The sequence below is a fragment of the Ctenocephalides felis genome, unplaced genomic scaffold, assembly GCF_003426905.1.
Source record: "Ctenocephalides felis isolate EL2017-DRISC unplaced genomic scaffold, ASM342690v1 CF-g0.4_SCAFFOLD_01604, whole genome shotgun sequence".
NCBI lineage: Eukaryota > Metazoa > Arthropoda > Insecta > Siphonaptera > Pulicidae > Ctenocephalides > Ctenocephalides felis.
The window spans coordinates 17236067-17263971 of record NW_020537758.1 but is presented as its reverse complement, the minus strand read 5'-3'; the positions used below and the strand labels follow the sequence as shown (position 1 = coordinate 17263971).

The following is a 27905-nucleotide window of genomic DNA, read 5'->3' as shown; positions in this document are numbered from 1 at the left end:
AAAGCAATGAAGCACATGGAATTCACTTCAATAGGAAAACAAACAACGCTACTAGGATTAAAGTAGATCGGACTATAGAGAATCTAACAGCACTATTGGAAACGAACAGGAAGGCCTTATTTCATGGATCATCAGGTATGTCATAGTCTTCAGGTACGGATGTTTTTTTTTCTTCTTCCGATATCGATGTGGTAGCATGTCGTTTTAAGGTTTTACCTCGTACCATCATGCGAGTGGCGCGTAGGGAATAGTCTCCTAACCAGTTTTCCCAGATGATGCCCCTGAAGTATTCGTTCTCGTGCGGAGAGCTGTAGTAAGGCGCGTTGAGGTTCGCTTCGAAACAACTGTAATAATAAAACATGTCGTTACAAATTCCATTGTTCATACTCTTATTTGTTATTAATTGTTTATACATGCACAGTCTTTGTACAACCTTAACGAAACGTCGCGACCCTATAAGAAACCGCTTACTTTAAATACTGCTAATGAAAAGGCGTTTGTTCGTGACTTAATTGACTAACCTATATTTATACATAACTAGCTAAACAATTTCTAGAGAATCTAAAATATTAATACTTTAAGTGCATAAGGATGTGTTCTTTGAATGCTATATACATAATACTTCATATTATAAAAACTATAAACCCCATTAGTTTGTCTATATTTTGTCAATACAATCAAACTGGAAGTTTCATACACTTTCTATAAAAAACATAGTATAATCCATCCAAGTCTTGTTTGGTCTTTCGACTTATTGATTACATTTCAAGTTTTTCAGATTCTTTTTGGATTCTGGATTTTGTGTATAATTGTAAATAATACTACTGAGCTTATACAAAATTTTCAAATTTTTGCGAGGAGAGATAGAAAATGAATTTGCTTTTTGAAAAGTTTCAAGTAACATTTGATGAATTAAAGTATATTTAATAAAAAGTATATAAATGTAGAGCAGGGCCAGACACAAAGGTCCAATTTGACTTTGAGAAAATATTAATTATATTACAATAATCAAACCAATTATATCACAGCAAATAACACATTTCAAACGAAAATTTTTACGAACTACGTTCAGTAAAACTGCCTTCTACCTCATCATTGTAGAAATGTGGTTTTTTGATGTCTTTCAAAAATGTGTTATCTAGACCTTTTTACCCTATAGGCGGGGTAACTTGAAACAGGTTTAAAACCTTATTATAATTTTAAAGGTATTTTACAAAATCATTACATTTTTAACTAATGCTAAAAAACTACCAACGAAAGAAAATACTTTTATTATGGATTTTCAAAGATTACCGTTTATCTCCCCCATTTCAAAGATTACCGTTTTCAAATCAAGGTTACAGCTGGTTATACATCTTTTTTCCTTCTACTTTCAAATATTGTTGTTAAACAATGCTTAACTTTACTGATTTTTACACATCGGTGGTGGACCTTTTTAACCCAGGACCTTCATATATTACCATCTATTCTTCGATAAATTCTGGGAAATTATAACTGGGAAAATGTTATTCGACAAAATATCCCTTTGATCGATACCAAATTTAGGTTCTGAATTTAAATAACATAAATAAAAAATAATATAACCCAGAAAATGTTTTATAAATACCAATTAATATATAATTATACAAATGAGATCTTTCCGAGTACCGTATTTGAGAAAAATATGCCGAAAAGTGCATTTTCATATTGATATTTCAAAAAAGTTGATATTTTGAGTTTCTAGTAACACTTGCAATCCGTTTAATAAAGTTTTTGTGTATAAATAAAACTACAAACCAAACTACTTACTACAATTTAATCATAATTAAATAATATTCACGTAAAACATCCTATTAAACATAATCGAACATCATCTGTCAAAAACGTTTGACATTTCACGTATTAGCCACCGTTCATTGTTTTATTTAAATTACGCTTTTACAAAAATTTTCAAATTAAAAATGTAAAGTTTTTACGCGATTTTGAAATATTATCTCACCTTTCCGACCATCTCTGGATTGGCACGAATTTTTCAAGACTAAGATTGCCCAAATCGGTTTAGGCATTTTCGCGTTTTACTGAATCATTTGATCGAGAGCTCCATTTTTATATATAAGATAATCACTTATTCTAAAACATTTCTTATCCTAAACATGCAGCTTAAATCTAGACTTATCTGTAAACCACGGTGTACCCCGTGTCCTGTCCATACACGTGATAACCCTGTATCAAATTCTTCGTTTCTATTATCATCTCACCTATTGAACCACCATCCGCCGCCGTACGATACGGCGCACGGACAGCAGGGCGGCGCCTCGTCGTTGTCGCGGTCCTTCGTGCTAAACAGAGCTCCATGATGCGAGCCGAACGAATCTGATGCGTTGCCCCGGTAGCCACCAATCTGCAGGGCGTACTGGTCTCTCTCGCCTGCAACGCGGAAACGCGAATACTCGGCCCACGCGCGATGTCCTGGTTAAGGGGAAATTAATATTTTTATAACATTGTACGACTAACAAATTGGATACGTGTTTGAATTTAAGGGGGTATTCTAGTCTAAAAGTTTTAAGAATCGATTGTTTTATATATTTTCCTATGTTTATAAGTTTTCCTATTCATGAATATGTGTGAAGATTATTTTTCATAATTTATATTATTTTTGGAGATATAACTGTTAGAATACGGTAAATCTCCTTAGTTTTTAGGGGCACAACTAGTGTAACCGCCTAAAAAAGGTGATTTTTAAGAATTTATATTAAATAAACTACTTTATCAATCATTTCAAAATTTTAGGAATATATTTATACATGTTTTAAGAATACATAGTAAAAATTTTAAAGAAAAAAATTAAATATTTTTTAAGTTATCGATCTCCAACGGCGCGACAAAAAAAAGGCCCTTCACTGCTATAGTGATTCCGGCCTTCTACGTGGATGAAATTTAAAAAAAAAATCTCGTTAAACTAGCTAATATTGTATGTAAAATGAACTGCGATAAAGAAAAAAAATCAAAAATTGACAAAATGACGGCGTTTTTTGAAAAAAAAGTCGAATTTTACCCAAAATTTTGGTCGTTTTTGGACTGCCAAAATTCGATTTTTGGTCCGATCAACATCGATAGTTCATTTTACAGAGAACTTTATATAGAGCTAAAAAAATCTGATTGTGATCGGATCATTTGTTTTTGAGTAATCGCTGCAGCAAATTCGGAAAATGCTGTTTCGAGAAAAACGAGTTTAAAGATTAAATGATCGATATACTATACTATATATATACTCTTCAAATGGCTGTGACTCAAAAACTATTTAAGATAACGATTTAAAATTTCGGTATATTATTTTTAAAGGTATAACCTATCGAAATATGGAAAAATTGAAAATTCGATTTTTTGAAAATTTCACACTAGTTGTGCTCCTTAAAAGCGTTTTCCCGAAAGGGACTGCTTTTCGATACGATACCCACGATTTCTCCATTTCTACCGGATCGTTTTACTTGAAATTATTACAAACATATAAAAACAAAAAGTTTTTTATAAACCTATTTTCAGTATGAACTACTAAAAGTTTTTTTTACTATTTTTAACAGTCGCTATTTTCTGAAACAAAATGGCATATCCGTAGTTCATACAAATACATTATTCTAGATTTGAAACATCCCAATTCATTGCTTGCTAGTATTACTATTTGACCGCTTTTAATTTTTTTTTGTATTATAAATACATTAATTAATGACTTACGCCTCAAGACAAGAATATCCCCTTAAGTACGCGAAAAAATCAAGCAGTTGTTTTTTGTATGCATTGCTGAGATATCCGTAAAAAATGTGTAGCTAATTTTGAGCATGTCTTGTGGAATCATAACTATTTTATATAAAGTGACTATTAAAAAATATGTTTAAAATGTATATATTTAAATATAAACGAGTTTCACATTTTGTATTTATTTGGAGAACTCCAACTGAAGGAAAATTGTGATTGAGTAAAGTTTTGTTTTCTTACTATTAGTAACTTTGACATTACATGTGGCATAAATGTTTTGTTAAAATTATATAAACCGTGTATAATTAATAATATCAAGCTATTTACAATACATGGAATAATGTAATTTTTACAATAATAACTTATTGTAAGCAAATAATAAGCATTAATACTTAGAAAAGAAATTAGTGAGACGAGAAAATATTTTACAAGAAAATTACATATAGTTTAATTGATGCAATAACTCATGCTCGTGCATATACAAAATTGTATCCATATATTGATACACTCAAGATATCTCCACTATGAAATTCATCAACAACTGATTTTTTTTAAATCATTATTTTATTCATTATCCCCAACACACCTTCAAAATCGTCTAATTCAATTCTCAAAGTAACTTCCTGTTCGTTAGTAAGACGGTGTATATATTCATTTCCCATCCAGAAGTCTTCATTGATCAATCCAAACCCGTTTTTGTATTCTTGCCAGTCTCGGTTAAAGTCTAATCTATCGCCTGCACTATGACCTCGGCTTTGGATGACTGTCCAGGCCGTCTGGTCATCAGGCCCTGGTCGACAGTAACGTGTGTAAAAGTCGCGTCCGGCGTCATTGTAATCGCGCCGGTAGCCTAATATGTAAACGCCTTCTTTGTAGGAATCTTCGAGTTCTTCACATCTTTTAAATGGTACCTGAAAACATTTTGAATGCCACGGATTGTGACAGAAAAATTTTCAAGTGAATTCATTATATTCTATGCATGTATACTCATCATGTGCGTTGAATGTAAAATACTTGCTGTGAAATTTCAGACATATTTTGTTTTCAACACTCTTATAGGCTGCCAATAAATTCACACAAGAACAAGGAATATAAAATTTTTAGTTGATTATATTTTTTATATATTACATAGGTACGAATTAGAGAATGTAATACCGATGGAAAATTTCAATACTGGTATTTCGGTAATTTTTTATTTTAAAACCGGAATACTGGTAAAGTATCCGGTATTTTTATTATCTTAAACGTAAACAAAATTGACAGTTACTAGTACAAATATAAAAGAATGTATATACAACTATATAACTATATTCAACTAAACAATAAAATCAATAAAATAAAACGATAAATGTATTTTTTAAAATAATAATTTAAAAAAATTATATCCAATTTAATTAATTCATTATCACTACTGAGTATATTGTGTACTTTTCACCAAAAACAAACTTAAGAGTAAGAAGACATTATTATAATAAACTGTATTGTCTGTATCCGATGTGTTAAATTAGCATAATCTCCGATATTTAAAAAAAATAATTTTTCTACACTAATTTAATAATAAGTATCTCGAGATAAATAATAAGTTACTATAACTTTTGAGTATTGTCATTTAAAACAAACTTCGAAACGTTTTCGAAAAATAATATTTTATAATTGTAATAAGAAGCAAAAATATTTAGTAATTATCATAATTATTATGTATAAAGTTAGAAAAAAATAAAGATTACGCAGGGGTAATTTGTATGATATAAAATATTTTGGCGCAAATATTACTTAAAAAACTGTTACATTTTTACATAAGATCATTATCTATCAGTCCAATTCTATTTATTGTAACACGATATGAAGCCCTTAGTAAAGAAATAAATATTCAGTTTAATGACAATGTGAGATAATTTTTGGCATTTGTTTATCCTATAGAATCACTTGAAGATATAGCTGTTTATGCGATTGTGAAATTTAAAGATTGTTCCGAGAAATTTAAACTTTAGTGTATTATGTATCAAATAGCGCTTATGTAAAAATACCGAAAATACCGGTATTTTTGGGGTAAATACCAGTAAAAATACCGCCGATGGGGCGGTTTACCGGTAATTTGGTATACCGGTATACCGGTATTTCATTCCCTAGTACGAATTATTAGTAGCACAAGTCACTCTTATTACTACATTATATTCCAAAATTCTGGAATATGGAGTTACAAAAAGAGCATTGCAGAAAGTAATAAAAAATCTATAAGTACATTACAAGCGCATTCCAGTCATGCCTGGATTTATTCAACAATTTACCTGCATTGTTTCATGATCAGTTGTCGTCGTAGTTACCATTGTGGTATGATCACTTTCTGTTGAGTTGACAAAAATCATTGCTTCTGTGGTAGTTTGTGTAGGCATCCGAGTTGTTGTTTTTGGCAAAAACGTCGTAGTCGGCATTGTTGGTGAAATGTATGTAACTGGTGTTTCCGTTGTACTATATGTCACAGATTCTGTTCTTGGAGTTGTCGCGGGTGTTATTTCAACAATCGTCGTGCTGGTGGTGCTGGTTGTCGGTTCGACTTCAATAATTCGAATGTCATCGTCTACGTCCTCTTCTGTGGCATCTCCTTCTTCAGTGTCATCCTGACCAAATAGTAATAATAGTTTGATTTTATACAATAAATTTAGACTTTATGCACCTACCTGTAATCCAAAACCAGATTGTCCGCTTCCGTCTTTGGAATTTTCGTCGTAGTGTTTTTGGTGGACCTTTGGCGGCAACGGGCTAAAATTTACAAAACGATAATTTTTATTTATTCAATGTTATTAACTTCCCGTAGGGCAAGTTATAGTAATCGCAAAAAAATCGAAAATAAAATTTTTTATATATCTTTACGTTTCAAAGGTTACTGAACATTTTGGCATACCTTAGAAAAAATGGATGTATGTATGTGTGTGTGTATGTGCATGTGTGTATGTATGTTCGGATACAAATTTTTGTCGACGATTTCGGGAACACGGATCAAAGGATTTGAATAATTCAAAAAACATTCGATTTGTATTGATAAGGAGACGTGCTGATTAGTTTTTGGCGGAGGTAGGTCTAGCCGTTCCGAAGATACGGGGCAAAAAGTGCCGAAAACGGTAACTCAGTTTTTAAGAGAATGGAGCGTCTGATTTGAATAATTCAAAAAACATTTTATTTGTATTGACTAAATGAAGAACTGTTCAAATTTTTGGAAAGGCTGGTCCCTCGACTTTGGAGATATGGAGGAAAAAGTAAAAAAATGAGCCATTTGGCGGTCAAAAATGAACATTAGACATATACACATCAAATTATCAGATATTTTATAGAGATGTTAACAATAAGTATGAATTTTGTTTATATTCCTATGGGTTCCGTACCAATATTTACGCGTTAGATGGCGATGCGGCGCTTACGCGCTTTGATATTTTGACTTTATGCAGTTAAAGCAGTACGATTGCTTTAAAAAAAAGTTCAGAATTTCCAAAATATTTTAAGAAAAAAATTTAAGATAGAATTATTTAATATGTTTCGAAATTCTATTAAAAGTTTCAAATCATTGATCAACTTTTATTGATTATTATTATTGATTATTTTTAATTACTCGAATTTTGAATTGCGGTACGGAAAGTTCCAGCGATTTGCCTTAAGGCACAATGCCCTAATTGCCTTAAGACAGAATTCCACTTACAGCTAGTTTATAATTTCCTTCTTACCTAGATGATTTGTTTGTATAATTTTTAAGCAATTTCTCAAAATATTCCCTCTGCTCTCTGAACCTGGCTTCGCTGGCATCTTCCCGTCTAGACTCGCGGCTTTCTAGACCCACCGCGACCCTTTCTACGCGCTTTAGTAATATATCCGCACTTCCCGTAAAAGTTTGCATTTCCTGTTCGGTTCGTTTGCAACACGACAGAGTTTCGCGCTGTACACCGCTGTCTAATAATTCCTAATTATAAAATAAATATAAGTAATTTAACTGGTTAAAGTATTTCTTATTGAAAAGTCAATTACTTGTGTAGTATCTGCAACAAGTCTGAGTAAACTTGTATCTTCTTCCGATAAACAACTATCTCGTACTGGTTGTGTTAAACGACGCCAAGTTCTGTAAAAGTGAAATAAATGATAATTAAAGCTCATTTCGTGAAAATTCAATTATTCAAACAAGTGGAATCCAAGTTTTATATTTTTATTCATAACAATATTAGGAGCCATTCATGAACCACACCAGGCTTAAAAATGGGGAGGAATTTGATGAAAAATTACGAAAGATCACATAAAGGGAGGGAGAGGGAGGTGGTCTAGTAAAATATCACGTGTATGTATTTTTTGCCTAAATTAAAAAAAAACAATTTTTTTCAAAAAAAATCCAAAGATGTAACGATTTTTCTAGGTACTAAAAATACACGTAATGTTGGGCAGGGGCCGGGAGGTAATTTTAAATATTACTACGTAACACTAAGGGGAAGGGAGGCGTCTCAAATCCTTAAAAATCGATCACATAATTGATGTACCCCCCCCCCTCCCCCTTATTTTTTATTTTTATTCAATCCCAAAATTTTATATTTGGCATTCATCTCTATTATCTATACATTTGCAAAATGTTTTTCAAACAGAATACCATTTGGGTAACAAATAAAAAATCAAATTTTTTTATGAATAATAATTAATAATTTTCAATATGTTTATAATTTTTTTTAACAAAAATCTTAATGCCTCCTGTGAGGTTTGAACTCACGACCCCTGGTTTACGAGACCAGTGCTCTACCACTGAGCTAAAGAGGCCACGTACGACGCTGAAATAAAATTCACTGTGGTTGACTGCGTTTTGCAAACTTGCATGGATGAAATAAAAATTTTGATACTTATAAAATATAATATAATGTAAGAAATTCTGATATAAGTGGAATGCTTAAAATTTGTCTATTGTACTTTTAAAATTGTTATAAAAATTAATGGAAAAGTTACGATATTTTGCTCTAGCATGTGAACTTATACAAAGGGGTAGTTATCCTGCATTTTGCAATTTAGAACTTTAAGCAGAATATTTCAGTTGTTTGACTTCCAGTCACATTTTATGATTAATTATAACAGTAAAAATGCTTTAAATTTAATGCGTTTAATTTAATTAATAGTCTTTGTTGTATGAATGAATATTTAAATTTTGTGTTTATGACTTGTTCTAGCATTACAATAATTCTCAACGGCATAATAGTTTTGTAATGTATTTTGTAAGCCCAGTTTACTTTCGGTAATTCATTATAAAGCACGTCTCTTTATCTCAGACAGTGGCTAAGCATTTTCAAATTCTATATAAAAATAAATAGTTTAAAATATTATATTATGCCTCCTATGAGGATTGAACTCATGACCCCTGGTTTACGAGACCAGTGCTCTACCACTGAGCTAAAGAGGCTCTGGAAAACAAATTTTTAGGAAAATGCACCTCCATAGAATCCTAGGTTTTTGATATAATCACGTTTATAGATTTTCAAATCCTATTCCAAAAAAAGTTGAATTAATTCCTGTAGATTATAGTATTGTATAATAATAACGCTAATAATTGATTATAGTATCTGTATAGATAATAACGCCAAGAAATGTGACATTTTGCCAGCAGTAATATTTTTATCTGCTAACGACTCTATGTAGAGAAACATTTAATTATCTTATGAATGATAAGAATTTCTAAATGAAACAAATTACGTCAATTATTGTTATTTTATAAGCCGAAGAGCAGTTATCAAATACTCTATGGCATCGTGCCTTAAGGCAAATTGCTGGAACTTTCCGTACCGTAACGAAATGTTCGAGGAATATTAAATGTTTTCAGATAGATTATTATAAATGTTGTAACATTGTCTAATATTTATAAGAATTATATAAACTGAATAGCAAAGTTGAAATTATTTGTTTAAAGTATATTAGAACTTTATCCAGAATTAAAATTAAAATCTAAATTATTTTCGATATACAAAAACAAAAAAATTTTATGTTCCAAAATGAATTATTTTGTTCAGACAAGCAGAAAGTTCTTTGAATCATTTAAATCGGACGCTTAGTTCTCTCAAAAACTGCCATTTTTTGCACATTTAGCTCTGTGTCTTCGAAAAGTCTGGGCCTGCCTTAGCCAAAAACTAATCATCTCTTCTCCCGATCATTACAAATTGAATGTTTTTTAAATCATTCAAATCGGATGTTCCGTTCTCTCAAAAACTCGATTTTTATTTTCTGCACTCTTTGCTCTTTATCTCCGTAACTGCTGAACCTGCCTTTGCCAAAAACTAATCAGCTCATCTCCCTATCAATAGGAATCGAATGTTTTTTGAACCATTCAAATCGGTTGATCCGTGCGCCCGAAAACGTGACTGGAAAATTGTATCCATACATACATACACACACACACATCCATTTTTTCTGAGGTATGCCAAAATGTTCAGAAACCTTTAAAACGTCGAGAAATGCAAAAATTTTTAATTTCGATTTTTGGACGATTACAATAACTTACCCTACGGGAATTTAATAGTGAGCTTATTAACACAAAAGGGCAATTTGCGACCACTTCTATAAAATTCTATAAAAAATATTCTTAAAAAGGTTTCGTGATTAAGATGTTTTTATTCTTTTTGTGATACTAACATGATCACAAAAAGGATTTTCTCAATTAGTCAAAATTGCTTCGCAGGTGGTCTCATGGTGTAATGGTTAGCACTCAGGACTCTGAATCCTGCGATCCGAGTTCAAGTCTCGGTGGGACCTTCATTTTACTCACTCATTCCCCCAAAAAAATTTTCAGAAAAAAATCATATTTGCATAAATTTATTGGAAGGTTCACTATTTTCGCACTAGCACCTTCAATTTTAATAAATGTAAAAAATTACTTTTTAGCTAGTAATGAAAAATGTATGCCTCCTGTGAGGTTTGAACTCACGACCCCTGGTTTACAAGACCAGTGCTCTGCCACTGAGCTAAAGAGGCTCTGAGTGTAGGCGACGGTAAGTTTCGGCCGGTTGTCCTGTACGGGCCATGAAGCGTTGTGTTATCTTTTCGGTGATGTGATGTGCGATAAAGTAAATACTTACGATGATAATTGTACGAAGAATTTATGTATCAACTGCCTCTTTAGCTCAGTGGCAGAGCACTGGTCTTGTAAACCAGGGGTCGTGAGTTCAATCCTCACAGGAGGCATAGCCAAATATTTTTAAATTATTTAATTTTATGCAAAATTTGAAAACACAAAGATAGAAGACAATGACAATTTAGCAATGTCTTATCGAAAGTATACTGAACTCACAAAATTTGTCTAATGCTTTGTAATATACTAGATGACCCGACAGACGTTGTTCTGTACCTATGTCTACAATTTCCGTTATTTATTATTTACCGTTTTCCTAAAAATAATAATTATTGTTTTTTAAATTACTCTTTAAGCCAAAATACATATACATTTATAATATGAGCGATGTTAGATATAGAACTGCTTTATAAAATGATGAGTCTCAACTCTCATAATATTATGGAATTTGAAGTCTTTTAAACGGTATAACATAACCATAACCATAACATAACACTAGTACTTCATGTTGGATTAAATTAATTTAATTTTTTATTATTTGAGATATCCAAAATTGCATCTTAAACTTCTCCTAATCGATATCGTAAGGGCCGATTTGTTGTTATAAAGTGAATTTTTTACGTTTTTTTAAAAGATTGTGGAAAGATTAGTAAAAGATGCAAAGAAATTATATATTGAAAAAAAAACTGTATTGAAAATTTAATATCCGAATCTTGTGTTGGCGCTCCCTAAGGCGTGCACTCGTATTTTTCGCATGCATCGCATTAAAGGCAGGACCGGCCTTGATTAATACTTAATTTCATATTTTAAGTGAATTAATTTGTCATATTTGTTCATATGTGTATCATTCAATCTGCCATACATATACTGTATCTTATATTATTTTAATTTCTGGCACATCTCGGCTGCTTTTTGGCAATAATAATGTGGACATTTCATTTTTCTTATTCATAATCATAGATTTATTATACATATTCTAATATTGTCTAGGTTCATAAGTAAATTGAAATTTTGGCAGATGATAGTTTTCATTTATTTTCAATGCAAACAATGACATGTCGTTTTTTGCATTTATTTCTATAATATTTTGCACATACATCCCAATACCCTATAATCACATACATCCTATAAAATTTACTTAACAAACTTCAGGAAGATTTATCAAAATCCGAATAATTGTTTAGAAGGAGTATACAATGAATGCTTGTAATTTAATATTAACTTTATATAATAGCAATAAAAATCAAATTGATTCTACGTTTTAGTTAGAAAACGTTAATATGAGAAAAACAAAAGGGGTGTTTTTAGGGTTTTGCCGGCAATTCGATTTTTTTCGCCGTAAAAACCATCCTTGGACTTCAACGAACATTTTAATAAAAGAATTTGCCAAATTGGTCCAGGCGTTGTTGAGTTATGCGCTTATCAGCACATTTAGCGATCCATTTTTATATATAAGGTTTGCTCTGTCTGAGCTCGCAAAAATTATCTAATGCGTTATAATATATAAATTGACATTTATACTTATTATAAGTATTATTTTCTTACGTGTCTCGGCCTGTTTGAATCAGCTCGTCCCCATCGTCTTCGGTACCGTGGTGTCTTCCGCGGCGGTAAGGCAATTTACCGCCGCAAGACTTATCATGCAAAGCGTTAACTTTCGCGGATATTTCGTATATCGTTTCCTCGATCTGGGGCGGTGTGCTGCATCTTATTACGAATTTACCTCGTGGATCTGCCGAATCCTCATTGTCTGCTGCTTTTCTGCCAGCATTGCGTTTGTACGATTTTGTGGGCACTTGCTATAAAATATAAATACACACTTTGATATATATTTTTACGGGTAATAAATATGTGTTATTTATACTAACCTGTAGTTTATCAACTTTATTTTCTATATTTTTGAGTGTACTAAGGACTCCGATACCAGCGAACTCATTCCAAATAGTATCTTTTTGGGTGTTTTGTGTTTGCGTCGGAGAATTTTCAGTGTTTTCGATTTTCTCAAATAGTTCCAAAAATTTACTGTCAAAGGTTTCTAATTTTTCCATCACACGCTGAACTTTATATTCCAAACCTAGTAGCGTCGTTAATTTATTATCTATGTCTAATAATTTTTCTTGTTCCCTGAAAATAAATAATAATAAATAATAATTTTATTAAAAACATAAGTCAAATGTTGAATATTTTATAAAATTTATTAACTTCCCATAGTGTAAGTTATTTTAATTGGCCGAAAATCGAAATTGAAAATTTTTACATTTCTCGACGTTTTGGAGGTTTCTGAACATTTTGGCATACCTCAAAAAAATGGATGTATGTGTGTATGTATGTATGGATACAAATTTCCAGTCACGTTTTCGGGCGCACGGATCAACCGATTTGAATGGTTCAAAAAACATTCGATTCCTATTGATAGGGAGATGAGCTGATTAGTTTTTGGCGAAAGCAGGTCCAGCCGTTACGGAGATGAAGAACAAAGAGTGCAGAAAATAGAAAACGAGTTTTTGAGTGAACGGAGCATTCGAGCAATGATTTCTAGATCATTCAAATAGTAATGATTTGGAAAAGTGTTTATTACTTTTTGGCAAAGGCAGGCCCAGCCATTTCGAATACGGAGCTAAATGTGCAAAAAATGGCAGTTTTTGAGAGAACCAAGCGTCCGATTTAAATGATTCAAAGAACTTTCTGCTTGTCTTAACAAAATAATTTATTTTGGAAAAAAAATTGTTTCAACTATTTTTTTTTCAAAAAAAAAAATTTTTTTTGTACATCGAAAATAATTCAAATTTTATTTTTAATTCTGACTATAGTTCTAATATACTTTAAACAAATAATTTCAACTTTGCAATTCAGTTTATATAATTCTTATAAATATTAGACAATGTTAAAATATTAATAATAATCTATTTGAAAACATTCAGTATTCCTCGAACATTTCGTTACGGTACGGGAAGTTCCAGCAATTTGCCTTAAGGCACGATGCCATACACCCCACTAGTTTTTAATAACTATTTAAATCGTTAGTCTAAATAATGAAGTCTAAAATAATTAAAAATTGAAAAAAAATCAATATTACCAATTTATCAAAATGTTTCTAAACTTTTAAAAAACAAACAAATCTATATATCATCAATATGTATATTATAAAATAATAATGTAATAACTGTATATTTATACAAAATCCTAAAACGCGATGATCGCTATATAAGACCGAAAAGTTCTATTATCCTATCCTAAAACGCGATGATCGTTATATAAGACCGAAAACTTCTACTATCCTCGACTGGGAGCGTGGCGTCTCTTGTAATCCGGCTACTCGGAGGTCAGATTTCGCGGATGTCTTGAGGTCGGGAGTCCTGGGTCTGGGAGGCGCATGTTGACTGGACGTCCGCACTAAGCTCGCCATCAACATGGGCGTGCCGGGGGAGCCCGGGACGTTCAGGTTGTCTAAGGAGGGGCGAACCGGGCCAGAGGGGACACTCAGCAGCCAAGAGCCCCCGTGGCGAGCAGTAGTGGGATCGCGTCCGGGAGTGTGCGCCCAGTTTCAGCCCGATCGATATAGATAGACCGAAATCTTTTTTTGTTTTTTTAATTTAATTTTGTTTTAAAGAAATACGTGGTGAAGGATTTATTTTTGGTTAACTAGGTGTTTTGATTGAGTTATGAGGAATTAAAGTTTTTTGTTATTGATTTTATATTGTATGTGCGGTGTGTACGTGCTTAGGCGCAACCGTAGTACCTGGTCCGACGTTAGAGGACACAAGTATTTATTCGTACTTGAAAAGATACCGTCATGCCTTCATATAATGCACATATTGCTTTTTATTTTTACATTAAGTAGTGGTTATTATTATTACGGGAACTTCTGTACCGTAATTTTTGAAAACATTGGAAAAATTAGAATTTTGGGAATTTTGAAATTATGAAAAACTAGTGGGGTGTATGGCATCGTGCCTTAAGGCAAATTGCTGGAACTTCCCGTATCAAAAAATTATTATTTTTTTTTAAAAAGACTAGCATTTTTGACAAAATCATAAATATGACAAAAAATTACTTTTTTTCGAAAAAAATTTTTTTTTTTTATAAAAGATGTTTTCTTTATTTTGACATATTTTGGAAATTCTGAACTTTTTTTCAAAGCAATCGTACTGCTTTAACTGCATAGAGACGAACTGTCAAAGCGCGTAAGCGCCGCGTCGCCATCTAACGGGTGAACATTGGTACGGAACCCGTAGGAATGTAAACAAAATTCATACTTATTGTTAAAATCTCTATAAAATATCTGATAATTTGATGTGCATATGACTAATGATCAATTTTCACCGCCAAATGGCATTTTTTTTTTACTTTTTTTACTAGATCTCCCAAACCGCTAGACCTGCCTTCATGAAAATTTGATCAATTCTTCATCTTGTTAATACAAATAAAATGTTTTTTGAATTATTCAAATCGGACGCTCCGTTCTCTTAAAAACTGAGTTACCGTTTTTGGCACTTTTTGCCCCGTATTTTCGGAACGGCTAGACCTGCCTTCGCCAAAAACTAATCAGCACGTCTCCTTATCAATACGAATCGAATGTTTTTTGAATTATTCAAATCGGTTGATCGGTGTTTCCGAAATCGTCGACGAAAATTTGTATCCGCACACACACACACACATACATCCATTTTTTCTAAGGTATGCCAAAATGTTCAGAAACCTCTGAAACGTAAAGATATATAAAAATTTTCATTTTCGATTTTTTTGCGATTACTATAACTTGCCCTACGGAAAGTTAAAAATGACTTCTGAAAATGACTTTCTTATTTTGATTTTTTTTTCGTTGTCTAACGGTTAAATATTATATAAATCTTGGTACGGAACCCATAGAAATGTAATTAAAAATACTTCTTTTTATTAAAATAGTTTGATAATTTGATCTGCATTTGTCTTATGATCATTTTTGACATGACATGACAATGGCATTTTTTTAAATATATTTATTGGATTTCCAAAACCGCTGACATGCCTTTCTCAAAATTTAATCAGTTCTTTATTTAATTTCATTTTTGAATCATTTACATTGGATGCTCCGTTTTCTCAAAAACTGATTTACCACTTTGGCACAATTTCTCCTTTTTTCGAAACGATTAGACCTACCTCGGCCATAAACCAGTCAGCACGTCTCCCCATCAATAGGAATCGAATGTTTTTTAAATCATTTAAATCGGTTGATCCGTGTTTTTGAAATTGCACAAACATAAATCGTTTTTTTCAAGGTATGTCAAAATGTTTAGAAGGTTTTGGAACGTAAAAATAAATACGATGATGCGATCACTATAACATACCCTACAGGAAGTTAAAATTTATTTTGACGACTTATTAAAACCGTGTTATATTTAAGGTGCTCAATGTGTTAAGAAAACATGAGCATCTTTATAAAATTTTGTTTCTCATATGGCATTGCTCAAATGAAATGAAAGGCCGTTAATTATGTTTTAAAATAACAACTGTTAAGTGTAAAGTGTTAATTATAAGTACATATATACATATATTCATTATCATATAGGCTTTTTGACGCCTCGTTTCAATAATAGAACACGATCACCAAAACATAGAATATTCTGAATTACTCGGAACTAGACGGCAAGGGGTCCCATGGTGTAATGGTTAGCACTCAGGACTCTGAATCCTGCGATCCGAGTTCAAGTCTCGGTGGGACCTTCATTTTTATATTTACCTTTTTTTTAAAAGAAAATACATTCAGGTAAAATTCATATTTGAATAAATTTCATCAACTAATAGTTTAGCTGGTGTGTTCAACTTTTTACATATACATCTATGCATCTATATATACATTTTTTCAATATGCTTGTTAATTACATAAAATATCATTTAAATTTAACCTTGACTTACCTGCTGAGTAAATCCATTTTCTTGTCTACAGTTTTGATTTGTTCGTTCCATGCTAATACATGCAGCTGAAAAGTGTCCCAAACATGTGCTCGTTCCTACAAAGTTTTTTTATAAATTTTAGTGCATTTTCGAATTTTCTAATTATTATCTAAAAATGGTTGTTTAAAAATCACCTGTAAATGCTTTACATTGCTGTCTATATTCGTTAACAAAGTGGCTGTCGATATTAATTTCTGTTCCAAGCTTCCCAAATAGAGGCTGTTGAACTTGTCAAGTTGGCCTAATATCAAATACAAAGATTGTACACTTAAATAAATAAACATATACTCATTTCAGTAACTTAACTTTAAAATCTACATATCATATTAAATTATACAAATGCATTTTTATACCAAAATTGCCCGAATAATGATATTTTTTAAATATTTATACCGACAAAATATACTCAAGAATACTGTTTAGTTCTCTGTGTATATGATTTATTCTTTAGCTTCGACACCTCATATTTACCATACAATTATTTATTGCATACAGCCTCAACAACTCTCTATATCTTTTATATCTTGAAAATTATTATGGACGGTTGTTGTTAGTAAGAATTTATGTGCCCGTTTGTGATATTAGATATTTTGTCGTGATATATTTTATGCCTTCATTATTATACTTAACATATAAACTTGTTTATACTCGAAGAAAATTATGGTCGATCTATAAAACACACCTCGATTTATAGGAAACGATGGTAATGGTTTTGTAAAGTGTTACAGAAATTCGTAATTGGTAATGGTTTTGTAAAGTGTTACGGAAATTCGTAATTTCTCTTGCATTTTTAGATTATTATTGCTATCATACAAAATATTAAGAAAATTTAAAATTTTATATTTTTACCTGTAACTGAAGCAACCAGGGCTCGCATGGCTGTGACTTCCTGCTGCAGCGGATCGGGAATTGCAGCAGGAACTGCCCTGCAGGCAGCCACCAGACAAACAATTATCAAAATACAGCATTGTTCAAATTTCTGAAAATCAAAATTATCTTACATTAATTAACCAAAGAAATACATTTCTCGTCTTTATTAACTTCCCGTAGGGCAAGTTATAGTAATCGCAAAAAAATCGAAAATGAAAATTTTTATATATCTTTACGTTTCAAAGGTTTCTGAACATTTTGGCATACCTTAGAAAAAATGGATGTATGTGTGTGTGTGTGTGTGTGTGTGTGTGTATGTATGTATGTATGTATGTATGTATGTATGTATGTATGTATGTATGTGCGTGTGTGTATGTATGTGCGGATACAAATTTTCGTCGACGATTTCGGGAACACGGATCAACCGATTTGAATAATTCAAAAAACATTCGATTCGTATTGATAAGGAGACGTGCTGATTAGTTTTTGGCGAAGGCAGGTCTAGCCGTTCCGAAGATACGGGGCAAAAAGTGCCGAAAACGGTAACTCAGTTTTTAAGAGAACGGAGCGTCCGATTTGAATAATTCAAAAAACATTTCACTTGTATTGACAAGGTGAAGAATCGATAAAATTTTCATGAAGGTAGGTCTAGCGGTTTCGGAGATATGGAGGAAAAAGTAAAAAAATGAGCCATTTGGCGGTCAAAAATGATCATTAGACATATGCACATCAAATTATCAGATATTTTATAGAGATTTTAACAATAAGTATACATTTTGTTAACATTTCTATGGGTTCCGTACCAATGCTTATGCGTTAGACAGCGACGCGGCGCTTACGCGCTTTATATTTTGTCCCTATGCAGTTAAAGCAGTACGATTGCTTTCAAAAAAATTTCAGATCTTCTACAATATGTCAAAATACAGAAAAAAAAAAATTTTTTTCAAAAAAAAAAATGTTTTTTTAAAAAAAAAATTTTTTTTTCAAAGAAAAGTTATTTTTTGTCCAATTTATAGTTTCTCAAAAATCTTATTCTTTCAAAGTAATTTTTTTTCAAAAATGTTAATTGTTTTTAAAAAAATAATAATTTTTGGTACGGGAAGTTCCAGCAATTTGCCTTAAGGCACGATGCCTTAATTGCCTTAAGACAGAATTCCACTTACAGCTAGTTAAATTACATTTTACAATCATGATTCATTATAAGTATGAGTTCCCATATCTTGGAAGCGTGTGACAGATGATGGTTAGTTTTAAACATCGTGCAAAATAATATAAATGAATGGTTCATTAATCATTAATTATCGTAAGTCGAAGCCTTGAATGATTTATAATTAGTTTATAATTCTTTCACGTTTAACATTTATTGCAGAATCTGTTGATTGCTGTCAGCCCTTGACACAAGAGATCATGCTAATGGCCTATTAAAATTCTTGAAGTCATATGATAATTGTATGGAAATAGACGGTCATTGAATTTGTAAAAATACTACTAATAATCAAAGGATCAAGCAAAATAAATAACAATCAAAAAGAATTTAGATTGCAAAAAAAAAAACGAAAATTACTTTTCTATTATTGAAACAATATTTAGGGCTAGAACTTTTTCTCTTGTGAATTATTTTGATGTTATAACTTAAAATACGCGAAAATGTTTATTTATATCTCTGTTTTCCTAAGTTAACTTTCGCGGTTAGAGATTTGTCTAGCAAATGTGAAAATAAACCTATTGCGTTGAAATTTGTGAAAAGCAGATGGTCTTCCTTATAGCTACCTCCGTTCTTTGTTTATTATTATTTGTTTGGTTTATGACGTTCATTAAGAGCTATCGTAAATATTTACAGTAAATTATTTACATTTATATACAATAATTATATTCACGTTATAAATATATGATGAATATGATAGTGAAGCACATGATAGTCGACGATTTTGTATATTTCTTGAATTTAAATGCCATTTTGTATTTCTCTCAAGTTTTGTGCAAATATTAATTAACTTCCCGTAGGCTAATTATAGTAATGGGCCAAAAATCGAAAATGAAAATTTTTGCATTTCTCGACGTTTTGAATGTTTCTGAACGTTTTGGCATACCTCAGAAAAAATGGATGTGTGTGTGTGTGTTTTGTATGTCCGCACGGATCAACCGATTTGAACGGTTTAAAAAACATTCGATTCCTCTTAATAGGGAGATGTGCTGATTAGTTTTTGGCAAAGGCAGGTCCAGCCGTTACGAAGATATGGAGCAAAAAGTGCAGAAAATAGAAATCGAGTTTTTGAATTCGATCATCCGATTTGTATGATTCAAAAAACATTCAGTTCGTAATGACGGAGAAAAGTGGTTATTAGTTTTTGGCAAAGGCAGGCCCAACCATTTTGAAGATACGGAGCTAAATGTGTAAAAAATGGCAGTTTTTGAGAGAACTAAGCGTCCGATTTAAATGGTTCAAAGAACTTTCTGCTTGTTTCAACAAAATAATTGCTTTCGGAAACAAAAATTTGTTTATAATTTATTTTTTTAATTTTTTGTAATTTTGGATTAAAAATTCAAAAAATTACCTAGGCTAAGCACAGTCTAAGTTATAAGTTTAAGTTATGTACTAAAGAATTTTTCCAATTTTGTGAAAAACTATTGAAAAATGTGAAAATACCGTCAAGCTAAGCACAGTATAAGTGAAGATGTCGCACAGAATTATTTGCAAATGCGTTTAGACTGTGACGATACGGGAGCCCTTTTTCAATTTTGTGTAAATTAGGCAACTATTTTTTTTTTAATTGAATTCGAAATGAAATGACGATTGTTGTTAATGTTCTGGAGATAATTTGATTTATGATTTACATTTGATTTGCGCAGATATAACAATATAGCAGAAATAATGAAAGTTACAGTATTTGAAATAATATATTTGTAAAACCAGCAATTAGCCTTAAGGCACGATGCCATACACCACTAGTTCTGAATATTATTATATATTAGATGCGATATCAGTTTTTAGTTGGAATATACCAAAATATGCAGCTAATCACTGTTAGAAACATGTCTAATATAATCTCATCAGGAAGAAAATGGTCAACCGCTGAGTTGCCTTTTAATAATGTTGGTTTATAGAAAAAACCAAATAGTCTCTGTCATAGTTTCATATTATTACCATCGGCCTTATACTTGAATCGGTCACATTTGTCTATTTCTGTTCTTTTCCAGGCCGCATGTTTGGTCGTTATAATACGCTCTAGTTCTTGTAATTAATTGCTTTACCACTAATCCCAATTTATAAATAATGAATTTGATGAATTATTTGTTGGTGCTCTAGAGAATTAATCTCTCCAGATGACATCATGTAAGAATTAAACATTACACGCCAGTGTTGCGAGCAGTGTTCAGTGTTCAGTGCACTAAACCAATTTATTTCAACTAGTTTATTTACGGCTTGATCTAAATATATAAATAGTTCCGGTCAAAAACGACATAGATGAAAGGAATAACGTCGTTAGGATCGAGGAAGCGTAGAAAGATTTTAAACTCTCACTTGGAATAGACATTTCACCAATTCTGAGAGAAATTTACCAGGCAGATTTAGGCACTCAAAGGTCACAAAGTGATAACGCCAGTAGATATCCATTTTAATTTAGTCCTGTTTATTTTTACTCTTGTTTAAAGAAATGTTGTTGGAAATTAACACAAGGCACTCATTAATGACCTGAAGAATCCAATCACTTAGTAGATTTTCTTTCGCGCTTTTTTATGTCACAGGTATATGCCATTGAGTGGCATTTTCTGTCGTGCCCATATGTCCTAGATAGTTTTTATCGATCAGAAAAAATATGAATGCACTAGAAAATCTTTATTATTAGAAAATTTATCATTATTATTATAAAGTTGGGATGAGGATTTTTCAAATTATTAACACAAATTCATTAAAACATGAAATTTATACAAATTAACATTACACGTTTAAATATTCCTTAAATGTTTTGCAAATAGCGATTTTAGACATTTCACTTTTGTTACCCATAAACTTGATGTACTATAGGGAGTTAGTAGCTTTCATAGTTTATTACTTAATACAAATTTTATGTACGTTTACTTGCACCATATATTATGACTAATATTTACGGAAATGTGTAAGATTTTATGTTATAACAACGTGAAATAAAATTTGGCTATTTTCGCAACCCATTTTTCTAAACCATATCATCAAATTTAGTACATTTTTCATAAATTACAAAACGTTCCAATGGGTGGTTCTCTAAAAACATTATACCTTTATTAAGTCTCAGATTAATTACTAAATGTCTTTTAATTATAAGACTATTTTTAATAATTGTATATTTTAATTATTTTAGATATGAATAATGAAAAAAATTCTAAACTTTAAATAATTTTAATTAATAAATTCACTTTTCATATTTTCATGATGTTTTAAGTGATTCCTTCTGACTATCCCAGAAGAGTAAATCTGAAGGAAAAACCTTATTTCTTATATAATTATTTTTATTTTATGGTATAAATTAACAAGCTCGTGCCTCATTAAAATAATTGGTCAAATCAATAAATTATTCCGCATGAAATACTGTGATTAAGTGGCACCTCTAAGTGTTGAAAGGAATCCGTCGTTAATTTATTTTATATCGGCTGTTAAAAGTTTATATCTGAATAGAATGCGGAAGATTCTTCTTCAGATTAATTAAATATGTAGGATCAAAAGTAATTTAAATTTTGAAATAGAATTAAAAATTTTGTATTCCAATATAATAACAATTTAATTATAATAATAATTTTTTTTAAATTATGACTAGGCGAAAAAATATTTGTAGTGCCATTCTGATTAAGTAAAAATTCAAATTATCCTAAAATTTAAATATTTTTAATATGATTAAAAGATATTTTACCATTCCATTTTTGAATATGTTTTACCTATGTGAAAGTTACTGATTAAAACATTTAGCTTCTAATTTACATGCCATTTTTCGAAATTTATTTTTATTAATATTTATGAACCTTATGCACTTAGAAATAGCTTTAGCTTATGTTTATGATTATTACGTTTAAGGGTCATGGGAATTCGAAATATGTATGAATACAATTCACATTAATCAATAGAATTTATGATTTTTCTTTAATCTTTCACGATTTCACTTCATCGAATTCCGAATTTAAGTGAATAAATTCATAATAAATTTACATAACGTATAGGTTTTCAAATCTTATGCATTGCATTTAAATGTATAAGAATTTATTCGTTGAAACGGTCATTTCTGTTTAAGGTGAATGCAAGTATTTATTCTTGGGAAAAAATATATTATGCAAATCGTGAATGTATTATCTTAAGATTATGAGTATCTATAGGTATGAATGAATTAGTTGAAATTGATCCATTATTTTTTTAATACGACTTCCTATCACATGAAAAAATTCATTCTACTCGTCATGATTTAACCGTATCATGTGTTTTAACAATATCCAAATTTTAACTGGTTATTCTTTAACAACACTTCCTAAATGAATCTAAATTGATGAATACAAGCAATCAATCATCAAGCTCATGTTCGTTTAAATGATATTCATAAAAAAGTGATAACATAGATGCGTCAGCATCTTGAAATCTAAAACGTCTTGTTAAAAAACAATTTTAGTTGAAATATAGAGATAGAGAAATCTAAACATTATATAATTGGGGTTTCAAGTTTTATAGATTAAAAGGACTAATTTTAATTATTTATTTTATATTCTATTATTGAATCAATTACGATCAAACTTAACAAGTAAAACATCTAATTCTAAGATATATATATATATATATATATATATAATATATATTTGAATTGTAAATATTTGAATTGTAAAATGTTTTGCTTATTATTTTATATTCAGTAATTATCATTATAGTGAAGTCCTTGGGGATTCGAATGGTTTTATCTGTGCTCTATAAAATTATCTTCCAATAAAACATGCTCGAAATAACTCGTGCTGTTTGCAATTTAAATAGATTAAATTTTGTAAAAATACTTATATATAAACATTAGGGTGGTCCTTAATATGGACATTTTCGAATTTTCTTGCTTCCAAGGGCTCAAATGGTTCCAAATTGATAAGAAACAATTCTCTGAAAGTTTTAGCTCTTAATATTAACGTTTAGATAGAGCGCAATTCAATCAAACTTCGTATGGAAAGAGCATGGAAAAATTTTAGAAAATTTAAAACAAATGTTTTAGGTATAACAGCGACAAATGAATGAGTTTTATTCATTCATTTGTTCGCTAAATTACATCTAAAAAACATTTTTGAAATTTTTGAATATTTTTCCATGATATTTACATACAGAACTTTGATTGAATTGCGCTCTATCTAAACGTTAATATTAAGAGCTAAAACTTTCAGAGAATTGTTTTTTATCAATTTGGAACCGTTTGAGACCCTGGGAGCAAGGAAATTCGAAAATGACCATTTTAAGGACCACCCTAATACATATATACAATATATGTATATGTATGTTTTGGAAAGATGAGTTGATGTTTTCTCCAGATAATCTGATTTACTAATTTTATATTTGCTGTCATTCTGTTCACAAAAATTGGAAAAGGTATATGTGACTTTTCGTCGATATTTTCTCAAAAAGGGCTGCACAGATTTAAAAGAACAATTTGGGGGGGGGGGGGAATTCAAATTATGGGGCGCCCATTAATCACGTGATCCATTTTCTAATGATAATTATAATACTACTTATTCATGTTTTCGCAAAAAAATCGTCCACGTTTGTGCGTACGTATAGAGGCTAGTACTTAGTACTAATTAAAAAATCTCCTTAATTAAGTTAATTATCAAATTATCCGAAAAATAAACAGCATAATTTTTTGATTTCATTCATTTCTTTTAAAAAAATATTATCCTTCGAGCCGGATTTGAACCAGCGACCTATGGATTTCGGCAATTATCATTCTACAGTCCACCGCTCTACCAACTGAGCTATCGAAGGTTGTTACGAAAAGCACCTGAGTTGGAAATACCTCAAATTCGTGAACGAAAAATGTACTAAAATTCTAAAAATTATTAAAATTTTTGAGAGAACATTTTAGGCAAACAATGTTTGTCCTATCTATTTTTTATAAGTTATTAATTAATCTTTTACCAATACAAAAATAAAAATCGAAAATTAAAGGAAAAACATCCAAAAAGTTTTAATTCTAGCCGGTGATGAATTAGAGGTTCTCCAGAAATTGTAAATGATGTGGTTTTTCAGGCAGTCGATGTTTTGTGATTTTTTAAACTTATCTGGAGTTCATACCATTATTCTAGATTAATAATCCTTTTTTTCTTTTTTATCATTTCTATCTTTTAATTAATTGGAGACATAAAATCAGAGGTGTGGTCACGTGACCGCGGTAAAGTCACATGAACAACAGCAATTACAAATTTTTATTGGTATTTTCGAATTATTTAAAAATCGTAGAAATCGGACTTTAGGGATGATCTCAGTTCGTACTAATGTCTTTGAACAAGACTCTGTAAAATTTTTAACTAAATCGGTTTTAAAAAAACACAAAACATCGAAAAATAAATGCCTGAAAAATAACAGCATTTACAACTTTTAACTGGTATTCTCGATTTTTTTAAAACTCGTAGAAATCGGGCTTGAGGGGTGATCTTAGTCCATAATGATGAGAAGTCTATGAACAAGACTCTGTCAAATTTTCAACTAAATCGATCTAGTAGGAGTTGAGAAATCGTGGGTATCGTATCGAGAAACGCGTTTGAAGTTTTGCTGAGGAAGGAAACAGAGTAGAATTATCGTGGTCAAACAGCTATATCTCCGAATATATATATATATTTAAAAAAATCTCTTGTACACCTTACAACTTTAAAACTTTAAAATTATAAAAAAAACGATTTCTAGAAACTTCTAGCCTAGAATACCCCCTTAAGTAATATCTAGATTTATTATATTGTTCGTTTTTATAATATGTCTGTATGTGAACGTTGATATTTTCTCATAAAAAAATCAATATATACATACGCTCAATGTTTATAAATAGTGTATTTCTAATTATCAGCCTAAGGCGATTTAACAGTTCATTAACTCGATTTATTGGCCAATAGTCGTCATCACTTCTGATGTTCTATTCGTGCCAAATCTTAAAATTCTATTTATAATATAAAATATATATTATAATATGAAAGTAAATATCCAAAAAAGTCAATGAAACCCTATCAATAATTATAGAATTTTTTGTCTTTTATGCATATTTACTTTTACTCTGTCCCAGAATAGTTTGGCGTTAATTCTGATTGTAAAAGTTATATATATATATATATTGAATTTAAATATGCAGGATATTCTGCATAACTGGATAAATTGATATATGTATATATACTCGTATATATATATATATATATATATATATATATATATATTATTTATGAATGTATATATGAGCATAATTGTATCGTATTATCATATAATACTGAATAGGTCACTGGCATTGCACTGTTTATCTTGCATTTATTGTTTTATAAAACATAGTTTAAACAACAGCACAGAGAGTTAGCACATATTACATATACACATTATTACATTGTTTTCAAGTATTTCACTATAATTTGCATCAAATTGAGTGTAATTGGAAAATAACACAAAACTCACAATAAGTATGAAATAATAAAAGAATCACATTTTTACTACATTTTGCTGGTATCTGGTATTTGCTGATAGTTTTACTATTAATATGAAATAATAATGCATATAAAGAGATTGTTTATTCCCAAGTAAACAAAAAATTAATTAAGAAGGACACAAAATACTTCGTTCTATCATGATCGAAGAAGCATATAACAATTTTTCTTTCTTGACCAATAAATCAAGCATGATTTATATTTAGTTTACTACTAAAATATATCACGCCCCGGATATAATAAAGTCATAATTAATACTTAGGTGCGTTTTCATAGAATTTTGAGTGGGTGAAATCTAAAAGGCTAGTAAAACTTGCTTGCAATTGAATTGTGAAATGCTAACTTGTCCAAGTTATAATGTAATTACAATGAATAAATTATGATTTTATGCACTGTGTTAGGCATATATGACATTTGCATAAATGTAGTTGATAATTATTTTTAGTGCAGATAGTGAAAAACTACTACACATTTAAAACTTTAACTTTTATACCATTGTCTCATTTATTTATTGAGATGGTCCAAATCAGGCTAATTATATTTAGCGGAGTAAAATTGTTTTGCCCCTAAGAACAACCAAATAATTCACTTCTTTAATAACAAATGTTGGACAAAAGCTTAGATAATTCAAATTTTCATCAGTCAATTTTATTAACGCCATATTTTTCTATTATTAAGAAATGTAAAAGGGTATCATGTGTATTGAACTGTCGATATCAGTAGGGTTACGGTAGAGATTGTCGTCAAAAGAGAGAAAGCTGAAGTATGTTTGTTCAAACAAGTTTCCATTATTGCATGAGTCAGCGCCCTAAGAACTAAAAACTAAAAGCAAGTTTTTGTTCGATTTCTGACAATCCCTGAGGTTGTGGTCGGTTGTGACACTTGCCCTTTTCTTGTATGATTTGATTTTATGACTAATCCATTGTATTTAAGGACAGTATTCCTGTATTTCCTCGTTGACAAATATTCAAATTACCATTTAATTTACTTTTCTCCCAGTTAACGCGTGAATTAACAAAATTATTGCTGATAAAAAAGTGGCACGACCAGTTACCCCATTTAAAAAAAAAAATAGGGTGAAAATTTAAGAATTTAAATCGATTTAAAAAAAAAATATTTCAAATAGAAATTCTACTAAAAATTGAAGCATTATTGTTCTTACCTTGTCTATTATAAGCCTCATGTTCTATACATGGACTTCTACAATTGTTTTCATCTGTTCGCCTGGTTTTGCTTTAATATCCGGTACGTTTAATGACAAAATAAAATAGAAATCACAAAACACAACAATAACGCACAATACACCACATTTCCATTAAATTTTCTATGTAATTCAAATTCGCACAAATAATCATACATTAAACTTCACCATCACACACGCGATTTATAATGAACTGAGTTGATAATTCAATATTATTAACTTTTTTTATACATGAAATATTATACACAAAGATAAGTAGAAATAAATCAAGATGTTACTTCTCTCATCTCATATCACTGAAGCAAAGTACAAATGGTAAAAAATATTGACATGTTCTGATCTTTATATCAGAATAAAATGTAATCATAAATGATTAATTAGCAATTTTTCATACAGAGACATTGAATATTTTAAATTATATTATGAACT

The 27905-nt window shown here is 30.5% G+C and overlaps 1 protein-coding gene and 7 non-coding genes across 8 annotated transcripts; 3 read left to right on the top strand and 5 right to left on the bottom strand.

Moving 5' to 3' along the window:
• Positions 1-121: 121 nt before the first annotated feature.
• On the bottom strand, positions 122-27775 carry LOC113373442. Its single transcript, XM_026613737.1, has 13 exons — positions 27438-27775; positions 17591-17720; positions 16876-16982; positions 16703-16797; positions 12676-12931; positions 12353-12606; positions 7747-7837; positions 7449-7681; positions 6411-6492; positions 6021-6350; positions 4319-4643; positions 2238-2448; positions 122-344 (listed from the first exon to the last, which is right to left on the bottom strand). The coding sequence occupies exons 1-13, from the start codon at positions 27456-27458 to the stop codon at positions 122-124; spliced, it is 2358 nt and encodes a 785-aa protein (XP_026469522.1). The 5' UTR covers positions 27459-27775.
• Positions 8446-8517, bottom strand: Trnat-cgu. The gene has a single exon. It is a non-coding gene; the product is annotated as a tRNA-Thr (tRNA).
• Trnat-cgu lies at positions 9077-9148 on the bottom strand. The gene has a single exon. It is a non-coding gene; the product is annotated as a tRNA-Thr (tRNA).
• On the top strand, positions 10420-10491 carry Trnaq-cug. The gene has a single exon. It is a non-coding gene; the product is annotated as a tRNA-Gln (tRNA).
• Trnat-ugu lies at positions 10639-10710 on the bottom strand. The gene has a single exon. It is a non-coding gene; the product is annotated as a tRNA-Thr (tRNA).
• Trnat-ugu lies at positions 10849-10920 on the top strand. Its single transcript has one exon. It is a non-coding gene; the product is annotated as a tRNA-Thr (tRNA).
• Positions 16439-16510, top strand: Trnaq-cug. Its single transcript has one exon. It is a non-coding gene; the product is annotated as a tRNA-Gln (tRNA).
• Positions 24493-24581, bottom strand: Trnay-gua. Its single transcript is given in 2 exon segments — positions 24493-24528; positions 24545-24581. It is a non-coding gene; the product is annotated as a tRNA-Tyr (tRNA).
• Positions 27776-27905: the final 130 nt, after the last annotated feature.